Raw genomic sequence first — 14381 nt, forward strand, 5'->3', positions numbered from 1 at the left:
AATCTTAGCGCTTGGTATTTTTCTCGTTAACTACCTGTTAGTTGTGAGTTCAGAATAGCGTTAACCTGGGGTGTACGGGAAAACGGGACATAGAGGACGTGACTTTGGGGTAAGTCATTAACACACGCATCCACCTTACTTGGTCTAATTTCATCTACTAATATATACACTTTTATACGTTTCACTTTCATGGCCGACAATGGCCGGTTACGTACACATTGTAATTCAGATGAAGACACTCTTGGGTTCATCGTCCTAGCTCTCGTGGTGGTTGCTACTCAGAGCCTACTCTCTCTGCCCTAACCGTGTAACATTCCATTTTAATAATATCTCAATTTATATCCATGACTGATATGAACATTTCGACTTACTTGGTGTAGGAAGTTGATGGTATCCCCTCACTTGGTCTGAAACGATCATGGCTTTGTCCCTCCTGGTCTCTGGCTGGCTACTCCCTTAACATTTGTCACTCTGATACATGGATAGATAAATGATCGATTATAGTTTAATTGTTTGATCGAAAGGTGTGTATAGATATGTAGAGGAAGCTCCTCCGGTTGCGTTAGCAGCTTTATAAATTTTTCTCTGCTGACTCCTGTCTTTGGGGTAAGCTCCGCCCCTTAATTAGAGCGAATTCTCCCCAAAAGTTTCGTCGTGGTTCGTCATCTCGGTAGAGAGTGTTGGTTCTGCTCAGGCAGTCTCGCTGAGTTGGCTCTCTGTCTTTTTCCGTACAGCGGTCTGCTCCGCGTAAATCAGCAGTACTCTGCAAAGTGACTTACAAGGCTACTTCCTGCATTCTGCTTCAAATATCAACACATCGTCAAACCTTTCTAACTGTGAACCCAAGATAACTTAATACATAAAAGTTACAAAACCCTTGGCGAAATTCTATGGCATTACACGGGCCCATCCAGTATCACCAACGTACGGTATTTTCTTTCATAGCAGATCCGTCGGCGGCTTCCACTGTCGCTCTGCGGGCAAGCCTCGCTGTATTTGCCTGTGACTGCGAAACGTTGGCCCCGCAGAGTGAGCGGCTACGATTCGACACCCAGGGGTCTGGTAGCTCAGTCAGCGTAGTGAGTGATGGCACTGCGGCATCTGAATACCGCAGTTCAGGCATTCGTTTCCCGCCGGCATCGTGTGTTAACTCAGTCTCATTACTGTAACCAACGAGTGAACCATTTAATTAGAATAACGGTTGCAACGAAGGGTTGCATGACGATAACCTCTCGCTTCCTGAAATCCTTTATCCGTTATCTCAGTTACCGTAGAGACTGAAGGCTGGGACGTCCGTTGCGAGTTTCGCAGCAATGTACCACGCACTGTCGCAGGCCTCATCCAGTACCACGCACGTACGTTGTTTGTCTACAGAGCAGCTCCCTCGGCGGCTTCGAATGTCGCTCTGCAGTCAAGCCTCGCTCTATTTGCCGGTTACCGCGACACGAAGGCCACGCAGAATGAGCGGCCAGGATTCGACCCCAGGGGCCTGATAGTTCAGTCACCGTAGTGAGTAATGACACTGCGGCGTCTGATCACCGCAGGTCAGGCATTCGATTGCCGGCGGAGACATCTGTCAGCTGTGTCACCTTAATGTAACCAACGAGTGAGCCATTTAATTGGAACAGCGGGCGAAGCACAGAATTGCATGACGATACTCTCTCTCTTCCTGAAAGCATTGGTCCGGTATCTCAGGCACCGTAGTGACTGGACGTTGGGACGTCCGTTGCGAGTTTTGCAGCAAAGTACCACGCACTGTAGCCAGCCCCGTCCATTTCCACGCACGTACGGTGTTTCTTTCGGCGGGCTCAATTTTCGCTCTGCACGCAAGCCTCGCTGTATTCGCCGGTGACTGCGACACGACGACACCGCAGAGGAAGAGGCCAGAGGAAGAGGTCAGGCTTCGAAGCCCAGGGGCCTCATAGCTCAGTCATTCAATTCCCGGCTTCGACATGTTTTTGCTCAGTCACCTTAGTGTAACAAACGAGTAGCCACATTAATTGGATAAGCGGACGCAGATGGGGCTGGCCACACGTAAGCCTTAGCGTTCCTAAAAGTCTCTCTCTGGTAGATCTGTCTCCGTATAGACTGGACGCTGGGACGTCTCCTGCGAGGTTCGCAGCCAAGTACCACGCACGGTCGCCTGTCCCATCCAGTACCACACACGTACAGTGTTTGCCTAAAGAGCAGTTCCGTCAGCGAGCTCGACTGTTGCTCTGCCGGCAAGCCTCGCTCTTTTTTGCCTGCGGCAACTTGTGTTAGCTCAGTCACCTAAGTGTAACTAACGAGTGGGCGATTTAGTTAGAACAGCGGGCGCAGCATTGGCTTGCATGACGATTATCTCTCGCTTCTTGAAATCCTTGGTCCGGTATCTTAGTTACCGTAGTGTCTGGACGCTGAGACGTCCGTTGCGAGTTTCGCACCAAAGTACTGTAATGTTGTAACCCTAGTTTTTAATGACGTCACCACTTATTGAATTTTATGAGATGTAATAGATTTTTATTAAATTAAGAAGGCATAAACCATGGTAATGTGCTTAGACTATAGCATGCAGTTGCAGAATTAACCCTAATATAAACAAGTTTGTCGCAACTTTGAAGAGCAATCATACTTAATGCACACGGCACTCAGAGTGACGTTATGATTCTAAGAATTAGCTCATGCATCTGGGGACCAAGCTTGCAATGTAAGGAAATAGACGCTTTAAAGTCACATGATTTTGCCACGCCCGAATTCTATAATATACAAGGGCAGGCATTGTAAGAATTCAGGATTATAATGATAATCAATATAAAGTACTTACGTCGGAGAGCGTACCGCTCTAGGGAGTCAGGGGTTTGATACCTGTTCTGTAATTTGTCTTTATGTCTTGATTTAGTAAAGTGGTTTGATTTCAACTCACAGGTTCGCATCGTCTACTTGATGTCACGCATCCAAGTCCTCAAGAGGCCTTGCTTACCTACACGCCCAACGCTTCGGTTCACAACACGCTATACGACTTGGGCAGGCAGAGTATAACGTCGCAGCCGGCTAACGCATCTCACCTGATGAGGAATTACCACATTCGCACCTGTGGTAATTCCGGCTAATTACCTGGTGGCAGCAAATCTACACGTTACCCTCTACGTTTCAAGACGTAGTGACACACTCCTATCATCCTGAGTGCACGTATGAATCAGCATCCTTTCACGCGCGTACTTAACCAGATCTCATTATATGGTGTTCAGCAGCTTGAAATACGTGCTTGATATTAGTGGCGTGGAATAAGTGAACGTATCTGGTGAACCATCTACTTGGCTGTAAACCTGAACGGCCGGAGGGTCTTGAATACACCTGTCAAGCCTACCTCAAGGGATCATCTGTGTTGGGAGAAGTCTGGGTTTGCTGCCTGCAGCAGTCCTGGCGCTAACTAGATCCAGTGGGCGGAAGCTTCCCTAAACGGCCTACGTTGAATCCCGAGGGACAGCATATGTGACAAGCCGGGAGCAGCCGCCGCAGCGAGAGTGGCTTGGAACATCCTCCGGGACATCGTTTCAACGCACCGAACTACGGCTTTCGAACACCCTTCACTATTCAATTTCCAAACTGATTAGTCTAATCCAGGGGTCGGCAAAGATTTTTCGTAAAGATCCTAATATAAAATACATTACACTCTGAGGGCCAAGAAGCAAACTCGATGATCTTTAAAGGTCGGTACTGTTAAAATAACAGGTTAAAAACAAGTTTTCACACATTTACTGGTGAAACTGTAACATAATAAAAATACAAAAGGAACTACAATCACTGTTTGAAACACAACTTTAGGCTACTAATGGGATGAATGAAATTGTTTTTTTAGATAACATTTCTTCAAATGGGGGTCAAAGTTAGTACTCCCTATCATCATAATTGATTTCAAATGTTCGTCTGTTAATGCTGACCTGTATTGAAATTTTACATATTTCATCTTTGAAAATGTCTTTTCACACAGGTAGGTACTACCAAATACAGAGATCAAACCTCGAGCATATGATCTTAATTCACCATATTCATCACTTGAAAGACACTTATAGAACTCTGTTAGATTGTTCTCTTGGAATTTGCCTTTTAGCATGTTATCACACTGCAGATTAATCACTTCCAATTGAAGGTTAGGTGGAAGTTCCTCAATTGTACAGTTAAATGGATTTTAAAATTTGGAAATGTCTTCTGCACTTGCATCAAGATCCGAAAAACGTTGCTGGAACTGCTTTTTGAGCTCAGAAAATATATCATCTGCAAATTCGTGCGGGAATGGGGAATCCACTTCTTCTTTTAATGTTTGACAGCATGGGAAATGCACGAAACAGCTTGACATGATTTGTGACTCAATCAAAGCCGGTTGTCGTCGAAATGATGTTACCGCAGTATAAGTTTCACATATTAGCACTGTTTTACCTTGTAGCTTCAAGTTGAATCCATTAAGAAATCCCATGATATCAGCAGCAAAAGCTAATTTCCAAAGCCATTCAGTGTTCGATAATAGTGGTTGAGGGCGTTTTTTCTCATTGAGAAAAATTTCAATCTCTGCTCTGAGCTCAAAAAATCTTAATAAAATTTTACCACTGCTGAGCCATCGAACTGCTGTGTGGTAGGGTAAGTCAGGATATTCGGCTTCCACTTCTGACAGAAAATCACCGAATTGACGATGGTTGAGCCCACGAGAACGAATGAAGTTCACCGTTGACACGACTGGTTCTAAAACACAAGACAGATTAAGATATTTGCCACAAAGTACATGCTGGTGAATGATACAATGAACAACCATAGGCCTTGTATACCTTGCATTTTCACAAGCTGTGTAAATGCTTCCGACTAAGCCTTTACCTGTTCCAGACATATTTTTACCACCATCAGTTGTCACACATTTTAGCTGATTCCACTTCAGATTGTACTTCGTTAACATTTCCTCAACTTCCTTGAAAATGTCTTCGCCTGTAGTTGTTCCACGCAGACTATTCATAGAAGCTAATTCTTCAGTCACTTCAAAGTCAGCATTGACTCCTCGAATAAATAGCAGCAATTGAGCAGTATCTGTAATGTCTGTCGACTCATCAAGAGCTAAGGAAAACCACTCGAAATCATTTGCCTTGTTAATTAATTCGTTAGTGATGTTGCTTCAAATGCCCTGAACTCTTCGGGCAACTGTTCTCCCGGAAAGGCTGATATTATTAAATAAATCAATTTTCTCTGGACACATTTCTTCAACTGGTACAGTCAAACATGATTTAATTAACTCACCATCAGTAAAGGGTTTTCCTTCCTTGGCTAACAAATGAGCTACTCGTAGACTTACTTTACTTGCAGCCTTATTTTCATTTTTCATTTTCGTGAAGAAACTGCGTTGTAATGAAATACTCGTTTCAAAGTTTCTAATTTTTGTGATCGTTCCCTCCCTGTGAGTTGGGAATACTGTGCCGAATGCTTAGTCTGGTAATGCCGACGTATATTGTACTCTTTTAGTACAGCTATAGTATCACTGCACAATAAACACAATGCTTTGCCATCTAATTCAGTAACAAAATAATTCTCACTCCACTCTGCCTTAAAAGCACGACATTCCAAGTCCACTTTTCTCTTTTTTTGTGGTTTCGACATCGACATGATGTCCACTGGTATTAAAACGACACAGAACAGCGATACACGTGGCATTCATAACACTGCGTGTCATCACAGCTGGGGCCACGAAGGAACGTGCGAATAGGAAGCTATAGGAGCGACACACACGGCAGTTCTCGCAACTCCTCAACTCAAGGTCGGCCGTTGGAGTGTGTAATCATCCATAGACAATATGTTAGAAAAAACGTAGGTTTCTTCCTATAAATATAGCTTCATAGACGCAGAAATATTAANGTAATTATCACTCCACTCTGCCTTAAAAGCACGACATTCCAAGTCCACTTTTCTCTTTTTTTGTGGTTTCGACATCGACATGATGTCCACTGGTATTAAAACGACACAGAACAGCGATACACGTGGCATTCATAACACTGCGTGTCATCACAGCTGGGGCCACGAAGGAACGTGCGAATAGGAAGCTATAGGAGCGACACACACGGCAGTTCTCGCAACTCCTCAACTCAAGGTCGGCCGTTGGAGTGTGTAATCATCCATAGACAATATGTTAGAAAAAACGTAGGTTTCTTCCTATAAATATAGCTTCATAGACGCAGAAATATTAAACTCATATTATAATAATAATCTTGTTTCATGAAATATTATCCCACTTTGACATTTTTAAGAGTTTGGAAATGTAAAATCTATTCTTAGCGCGCGGGCCGCATAAAAAGCGGCGGCGGGCCGGAGTTGGTCCGCGGGCCGTAGTTTGCCGACCCCTGGTCTAATCCATTATGGCAGAAGACGGAAATGAGTACATTTCTGTGGTTCAGATTTTTAAGTTAATTCCCAAAATCTTCGATGGAAACCCCAAGTGTTTACTTGAATTTTGTTATGGGGCTGAAGGTGCAGGAATGGTGGTGCATCCAACGAAATACTCGCTACTTTTAAAATTCATTGAATCAAAGATTACAGGCGAGGCAAAGATAGGCTGCTTGCCAGGTCAGAAAGGAATACATGGGAATAAGTTAAGGCTATCTTGGAAGAAAATTATGCAGTGAAAAGAACATTGGAAAATTAAGCAGGTTTGTTGTTCACTGCGAAATAAGAAAACCATGAAAGTGTGGCTCAGTGGAGTTCAAGAATTTATAACATGGGATTAGATTTGATGCGAGAGGCAAAACCCAGAATTGAGAAAATAAATCCAAATTCATTGAAGGGGGCGTTATATTTGTTTCAGATTTTATGAAGGGCAAATTTGTAGCCAGGTTAAAAGATGACAGAGTTAAATGAAGTATCAAGGCTAGGGGGAAGAGGATTCTCTAGCACAGTTAGTAAAGCTGCACTACAGGAAGAATATGAAGTAAAATCACAGAGTTTTAAAAGGAATAACTTTAAAGAAAATGCAAGAGATTTTAAGTGGCCGAACACAGAAAATGTAAGGAATTTTGGTAGAGAATAGACCCCATATTAAGAGGGAGGTGAATGTAGTAACCTCTGTGAAGTGTTATAAGTGCCAGCAAGAGGGGCACACGGAGAAGTATTGTAGGAGTAAACCAACTTGTGATACATGTCATAAGGTGGGGCATGTATCCAGGGATTGCAGAGCCAGGGGCTCTTGGGGAAACGGGCAGTAGGGTATTGTAGGCAGCCAAGAATAATCCTGTCGATAGGTGGGCGATATTGATAATAGGAGGGTCCAAGAAGGGTTAATAAAACCACGGGGAAACCGTCCCGGGTCCCAAAAAGGATCGTCTCGAGGAAATACATATTGAGAATAAGGGGGATCCAAGAAGGGTTAATAAATACCATGAGGATACTGTCCTGGACCATAGGAAGGGTCGTCTCAACGAGGTAGAGAATAAAGGGATTCCAAAATGGGTTAATGAAAACCATTAAGATACCGTCCCGGTTCCCAAGAAGAATCGTCTCTACTCGAACATAGGGGACGGTCTTGTGTTCTACGATTCGACGGAATCGTGTGTGGTCAAGGAACCATGTTTAAGGGTCAAAGACCTGGATCGCATAGACGATCGGATATTAAGGGCCACAGGCCTGGATCACATAGATGATCGGATATTAGGAGGGGATCCAATAGGGGTTAACCAATACCATGCGGATTCACCTCGAGGCAATTCAAAAGTGGTCATAGTAAATGACCATGAGAATTCACCTGTTAGAGGGGATTCGATAGGGGTTAGCCAATAAAATGAGAATTACTCTCGGATCATTGTAAATGATCGTATAAAAGTCGTAAGAAACGACTTGGAGGAATTTATAGGGGATGATTCCTTGGGACACTACGAGGTTTATGTAGTTAGTCCGCAATTAAGAGGAGAGTTGGGGGTTGCTCTTCTGGATACAGGTTCACAGATATCGTTGGTAAAAATCGTCGTGTGAAGGATTTAATAAAGAAGAAGGGAAGGAACTTAAAATATGTGGAATAGCAGGAAAACAAATGGACGTAAAGGGCGAAGTACAATTAAATATTTTGAACACATTAGAACCTTTAAGTCAAATGTGCTATGTTGTTGACCATTTACCAGGAGACTTAGATTTAATTCTTGGGCAAGATTGGTTGGAAAATGAAGGTTTTGTTTTTCAAAAGAAACCACCAGTTATAATACTTTTGTATAATGAACAAGTAATAATGTGTAAAACACGAGAGACAGGAGTTCGATTTATTGAAAACCAAGTTTTTCAACCAGGTTTAATTTGTGCTGCTAGTTTAGTCAACTGTGAAAATTTTTAATTTCCATGTTTGATGGTTAATTTGACAGATAAGCCAATATGTGTAACGACAGATCCGAAATTAGAAAAACCACCAACGATGAAGCACAAACAAGATTTTAAAAATCAAACGAAAAGAATAAGGCGATTACGTTTTCTACGTGAAAACCTAAGATTAGATCACATAGCAGAGGGAGCAAGTGACATTAGAAAGATTTGTGAGGAATACGTAGCTATATTTAAATTACCAGGGGATTCATTAACAGCTACTTCAGCAGCAGAACATACAATTTCATCACCCACCGTTCCAAAAGGTCGAGCCATAACTTTGAAAAATTACAGTTTGCCGGAAGCGCAGCAATAAGAGATAAAAAGGCAAGTGAATCAAATGTTGGAAGACGATATAATTGCATCTAGTAATAGTGGATGGAATTTTCCGTTACTAGTAGTTCCAAAGAAATTAGACGCGTCAGGTAAAAGAAAATGGAGATTTTGTGTAGATTGTCGAAAATTAAATGAAATTACTGTAGGAGACAGTTACCCACAGCCTAATATCCAAGAGATATTAGATAAGGTGGGAAGAGCAAGGTATTTCACTGCTTTAGATTGTGCAAGTGTATACTTACAGGTGCCAATCGCTGTCAAGGACAGGTGCAAAACTGACTTCAGTTCAGCAAATGGTCATATTGAATTTAAAAGAATGTCATTCGGTTTGAAATCAGTACCAAGTACTTTTCAACGCATGATGAACAATGTCTTATTAGAATTAATAGGGGAAAAATGTTTAGTTTACATGGACGATATTTTGATAGTAGCAGAGACTTTAAGGGGGCATATTTCCAAATTAATGGCTCTTTTTCAAAAACTTCGAGAATTGAATTTAAAAATTGAACCAGACAAGTGTGATTTTTTAAAAGAGGAATTAAACTATTTAGGTCATGTATTGACTTCAGAGGTTGTTAGACCACATGATTCCAAGGTCAGAGTAGTGGTGGCGTTTCCTATACCACAGACACAGAGATATGTCAAATCATTTTTAGGTCTTGCAGGATATTACCGCAAATTTATAGCTGATTTTAGCGCAATTGCTAAACCATTAACTGAATTATTAAAGAAAGGAAATTAAGGAATTGGACAGATAAAGAACAGGTCAGTTTTGATTTGTTGACATTTAAACTAACTAATACCCCTTTGTTACAGTATCCAGATTTTAGTAAACCGTTTATTTTACAATAGATGCTAGTGGCTATGCTATAGGTGCCATATTAAGCCAAGGGAAATTGGGGCAAGATAAACCAATTGCTTACGCAAGTAGAACTTTAAATGAAGCCGAATTAAATTACGCGAAAGTGGGAAAAGAACTGTTAGCCATTGTTTGGGCATGTAAACATTTTAGACCATATTTGTTGGGAAGAAAATTTCAAATAGTCACAGATTACAAGGTTCTGACTTGGATTTTTAATGTCAAGGACCCAAGTTCAAGGTTCATGGGATGGAAATTATTATTGCAGTAATATGATTATGAAATTCAGTACAGGGCAGGACAAAGAAACTATAATTCCGATAATTTGACCAGCTATCCTGTTCCGTTTTTAAATGTTAATTTAGAAGAAATAACAGAAGAAAGAAAACAAAATTATTGCAGAAATACATAATTGTCCAATAGGAGGTCATCAAAGTATTCGAAAAACAATTGAACGAATTAAATTATACATTTCTTAGCCGAGTTTAGAGCAAGACGTAATTCAATACATAAGAAATTGTAAAACTCATCAAATAAAGAAACACGTTCGAACATTAAGTTACGTTTGGCTACTACATACAAAAGAATGCTCCACGGGATAAAATTTATTTAGACTTTGTTGGGCCATTGCCATTATCAGAAAACGGGATGAAATATATTTTGACATGTCAAGATAATTTAAGTAAATACTTTATTGCCATAACATTGCAAACGCAGACAGCTGAGGAGGTTAAAAATGCTTTTGTGATAAATATAATATTGATTTATGGAATCCCTACAGAAGTTATGACAGATCAAGTTTCAAACTTTATGAGTGATGTTTTTTAAACGCGTCTGTAAGTTATTTAAGACTGAGAAAATTTGTACAACGGCATACCATTCAGAAAGTAACGGAGCTTCGGAAAGAAGACACAAGACACTTGCAAATTATTTAAGATGTTTTTGCGACAGGAGATTAAATAATTGGGACAAATGGTTACTCTTTGCTTGTTTTACATACAATAGGACACCACATTCAGTTACGAGATATACGCCTTATGAGGTACTTTTTGGAAGAAATGCAAATATATCAGGAAAGTTATGACAACACCAACCACTTTATAATTTTGATGATGTGTTAGAGATAAAGCATAAAATGCAGAACTGTCGGCAAATTCCTAGAGAGAGATTAATTGAGTTTAAAGAAGCTCAAAGACAAAGAGTTAAATGAAATGAATGTGATTTCAAAGTAAATGATTTGGTTCTCCTAAGGATAGAGAATAGGCAAAAGTTGGACCCATTGTGGAAAGGTCTGTATGAGATAAAAAATAAAAGTTTTCTAATGCTGTAATACAAGAAGTAGGCAAAAGAAAGCATCAAGAGGCACACATTAATAGGTTAAAACCACACTTTTCTTCAATTTCAGAAAATGCAGCTGTATAGAGGGATTTTTGTAATCACAGTCTACGTATGGTGGACATTGATTTAAGGTCAAAGTCAGAAGGTTGATGACATAGATTCAAGGACAGGCATCTACTTTGATGAGATAGGAACTATACGATTTTATCCTCTGAGATGGAAGGTTATTACATATATAGATTTGGAACCAACGCGTGAATTATGGAAACAAACTAAACTTCATCAGAAAAGAGTTACAGATTTTTGCCAGAAAATTAAAAACAAAAACTGGTATCACTATACGGATTGCGCAGCATTTGGGCAATATATGAAGTCAAAAAGTAAATACATTGACAATATAAAAGATTTGATAGCTGAGTGCTGGGCAAAAAGTGATGAGATTCCAAATCACAGATTTAAAAGAGGTGTTTTAAATTTTGTGGGTGAGATATCCAAAATTTTACTTGTGACTTTGACTCAGTCAGACGCAAAGAATTATAACAAGCATATCACAGAATTAGAGAGGGAACAGAAAGAGCTTTTGCATTTGTCCAGTGAACAGATGACAGTTATAAAAGCCACCATTACTTCAGTTAATACGACGTTGCAGAAAATTGATCAAAATGGAAAATTTTGAAGAAAGGTAACCAAACTGCTTAATTATATTACGCATAAATTCAGTGAAATAGAGGAAGAAGTTCATAACGTGAACTTAATAAATTAGCAGTCAAAGATAATACAGAGGGGAATTGACGAAAGTCAATATTCTTTTTAGATATTGATAGATGATTTTCTACATACCGAACAAGGTTCTCTCCAACCACAATTAGTTACTGCCGAGAAAATTAAGTCATTGGAAACACAGAAATTGCCGAGTGGACTGGATTATCCTACTTTTCCTTTTTCGGAACTACATAGAATCATAACCCCTACTACATATTTGTATAATAAATGTTTATTTTATTTGTGTTTATTGTGCAGTGGTGACAGGGGGCGTGGAGGTATCCCTCCTTTCCACAATTTCTTACGCTGTAAGGGGTTAACACAATAATCCTCGATTACCCTCAGCTAGGATCTTCCTGGTTCTGGACTTCCTTCGTTGCATACAGCTGCCACTATCTTATTACATCTTAAAAAGAGGTGATGAAAGTATTAAGGGCCGGTAGCACGGTCGTCGAGCATTCTCTTTGGCTGGCCCCTTCATCACTGTCACCTCTTATTATTGGCATAGAGCGGGCGTGTCGGGGCTCGCCCGCCTCGACCTATCGACTGACACCCTATATTATCCTCTATGACAGGGGTGGATTGGATATCTCACCGCTGTCGCCAATCATTATATCTTTTTGACGGGAGTAGGTTAAATACAACTATTAATTCATTACGGCTGTCATAAGTAATGCTTCAATGGAAGGGTTGAGTAAAACACAGTTCCTCTTTCTCTACGTCAGCCGCCTTGCGTTGGCCGATCCCCACCTCTGCCATCACTTAGTTATGCTTGTATGGGGTGAGAAAATGTTACTAATTTAGTCAGTCGATACCCTTTCTGTTAGGATGTTCGCTGCATTCGGCCGCTGCTGGCCGCCTGGGTCAGTTCCGCCCTTCGCTTAGGTCAGGATCGCCCTGGATCGGTCGTGGACGGGTTGGTTATGGAGGTGTGAATCACAAGCCCTGTATATCCTACTCTAATTACCCTGTCTTTTTACACTCTTATTTACGATCCTATTTACAATATTAACAAGACCAACTTTCAGTCGGGACTACATAGAGTCTTTACATTACTACGCTATGAAGATCCCCTTCTGGGGTGTAAAACTGGAGTCTCTCTCTCTCTCTCTGCTTCGACTCCTGAGAATAGGCAAGTATTAATCGTTCGACATGAACCTTTTTCCACTCTCCATTCCCTACTACTCATTACATAATTCTACACTATCATATCATAAAGTTTCAGCCTTAACTTAATCTGCCCCAAAAGTTATACATATTGAAAGCCTACATATATTAATCACAAAATCAGTAGTCATAACTATAAACACAAATGTGCGTACTCTGCACATTACCAGTATTCATAACTCTCTATCTAACGTCTACCATCATTACTACACTAGCACCTCAGTCATCACTCGTCACATTGTTTTTCGTATTCTACACTAAGGGCTTGCCGGGCACACTGGACATTACTTTCACATTTAACAAACAACACTTTAACCAACAACCATAAAGTTTAACAGCATGGCTTATATGAGTAAACGTGACTTACTTGGAATAAGAGACGCAGCCTAGATTCCACCACTCGTAAGACCCATCTCGAATAGAGCCTCCGGCTGACAACTGAATATTACGTTTTTGATAAGATTTTTGAGTCTCATTAATTCAGCAGTTTATACCATAACTTGCTGACTCTGTGGTTGGCGAAAGAGGAAGGTTAACTCCTCCTTTCGTTCTAAATTTCGGGGTGGAGGTGAGCCCCCGCCCAACCAGCTGGGGAACGGGTGTTCTCTTGTCTATTACTCAAAAGAAAAAAAGAAGTAAACAAGAAAATCAAATAACATTTAATTTATGACCAGTAATTTGTGCCAAAAGAAAACACGATAATTAATCGGCATAATCAGCCACAAGATATCATATCACAACTCGCACAGGCTGTCTCCGCCACAAGCGACATATAAGGCATACTTAATAACAAACTTCACGCTAGCATAATACCATCTCTGAAATCGCCTGCACACACAATACAGACAAAACCTATATATGCATTTTCAAATTACACAATTCCTCCGAGAAAAATTATCAGTATGCTAGCATTATGTGCGTTACCTCGAGATGGGCCCTCCTGCCTGGAGTTTAACTACCAAACCGAATCTTTCATGGCGCCGACCCAAACAGAATTTAGTTACGGAGCGAGACGTCCGTACACGATGACTTTCCAGGCAGAAGAGACCGATTGTCTCAGCCGAATCACAAAGGATAGAGGAGTGATGACGTAGAATACGCCACGGAATAAGGATAGGTAATAGGAAAGGTAGGGGAAAACGGTGTGACCCGCGGCCGCCGCCGCTCGGACAGGGCACCACAACCAATGAGCCGAAGGGATCGGCTCAGAGGGTTTTTCATTTGCTATTCCCCTTTGGAGGTAGGCGGGGTCCGTGGTGCCTCGTTGCTGCGTATTTTATAATATTATTATACTCCAGTGGCCCAGTTAGCGGATCTTTCTATTTATGCGATTACGCATAAATGCTCATCAACATTCTTAACCTAGATCCCTAGTCCATATGTTGTCATCTTTGCTCGATTGCTGTTAAACACTTTTCGCAAGTCTCTAAACATTTAGGCAATGCCTTAAATTTCCAATCTCAAAATCCGGGGCACAACAGTGTTAATATCACGTGTCAACGACAGTATGATACCTGAACAAAGTATCAACGACAGAGTATTACCTATACAAGATACTACCATTTCC

General features: G+C 40.9%; 1 protein-coding gene across 1 annotated transcript; it reads right to left on the reverse strand.

Annotated features, from left to right (window-relative positions):
* Positions 1-4075: 4075 nt before the first annotated feature.
* LOC117283057 (general transcription factor II-I repeat domain-containing protein 2-like) lies at positions 4076-5786 on the reverse strand. The gene is made up of 2 exons (XM_033755323.1): positions 4846-5786; positions 4076-4716 (listed from the first exon to the last, which is right to left on the reverse strand). The coding sequence occupies exons 1-2, from the start codon at positions 4979-4981 to the stop codon at positions 4169-4171; spliced, it is 684 nt and encodes a 227-aa protein (XP_033611214.1). The 5' UTR covers positions 4982-5786; the 3' UTR covers positions 4076-4168.
* Positions 5787-14381: the final 8595 nt, after the last annotated feature.

The sequence above is a fragment of the Cryptotermes secundus genome, unplaced genomic scaffold, assembly GCF_002891405.2.
Source record: "Cryptotermes secundus unplaced genomic scaffold, Csec_1.0 scaffold2111, whole genome shotgun sequence".
Lineage (NCBI taxonomy): Eukaryota > Metazoa > Arthropoda > Insecta > Blattodea > Kalotermitidae > Cryptotermes > Cryptotermes secundus.

Excerpts from the sequence above, each read along its gene's own strand:
- LOC117283057 (XM_033755323.1), bottom strand. The coding sequence starts at position 4,981 with ATGAATAGTCTGCGTGGAACAACTACAGGCGAAGACATTTTCAAGGAA. Across the intron at positions 4,717-4,845 it reads TAAAAATATGTCTGGAACAG|AACCAGTCGTGTCAACGGTG; the intron begins GTAAAGGCTTAG and ends CTTGTGTTTTAG.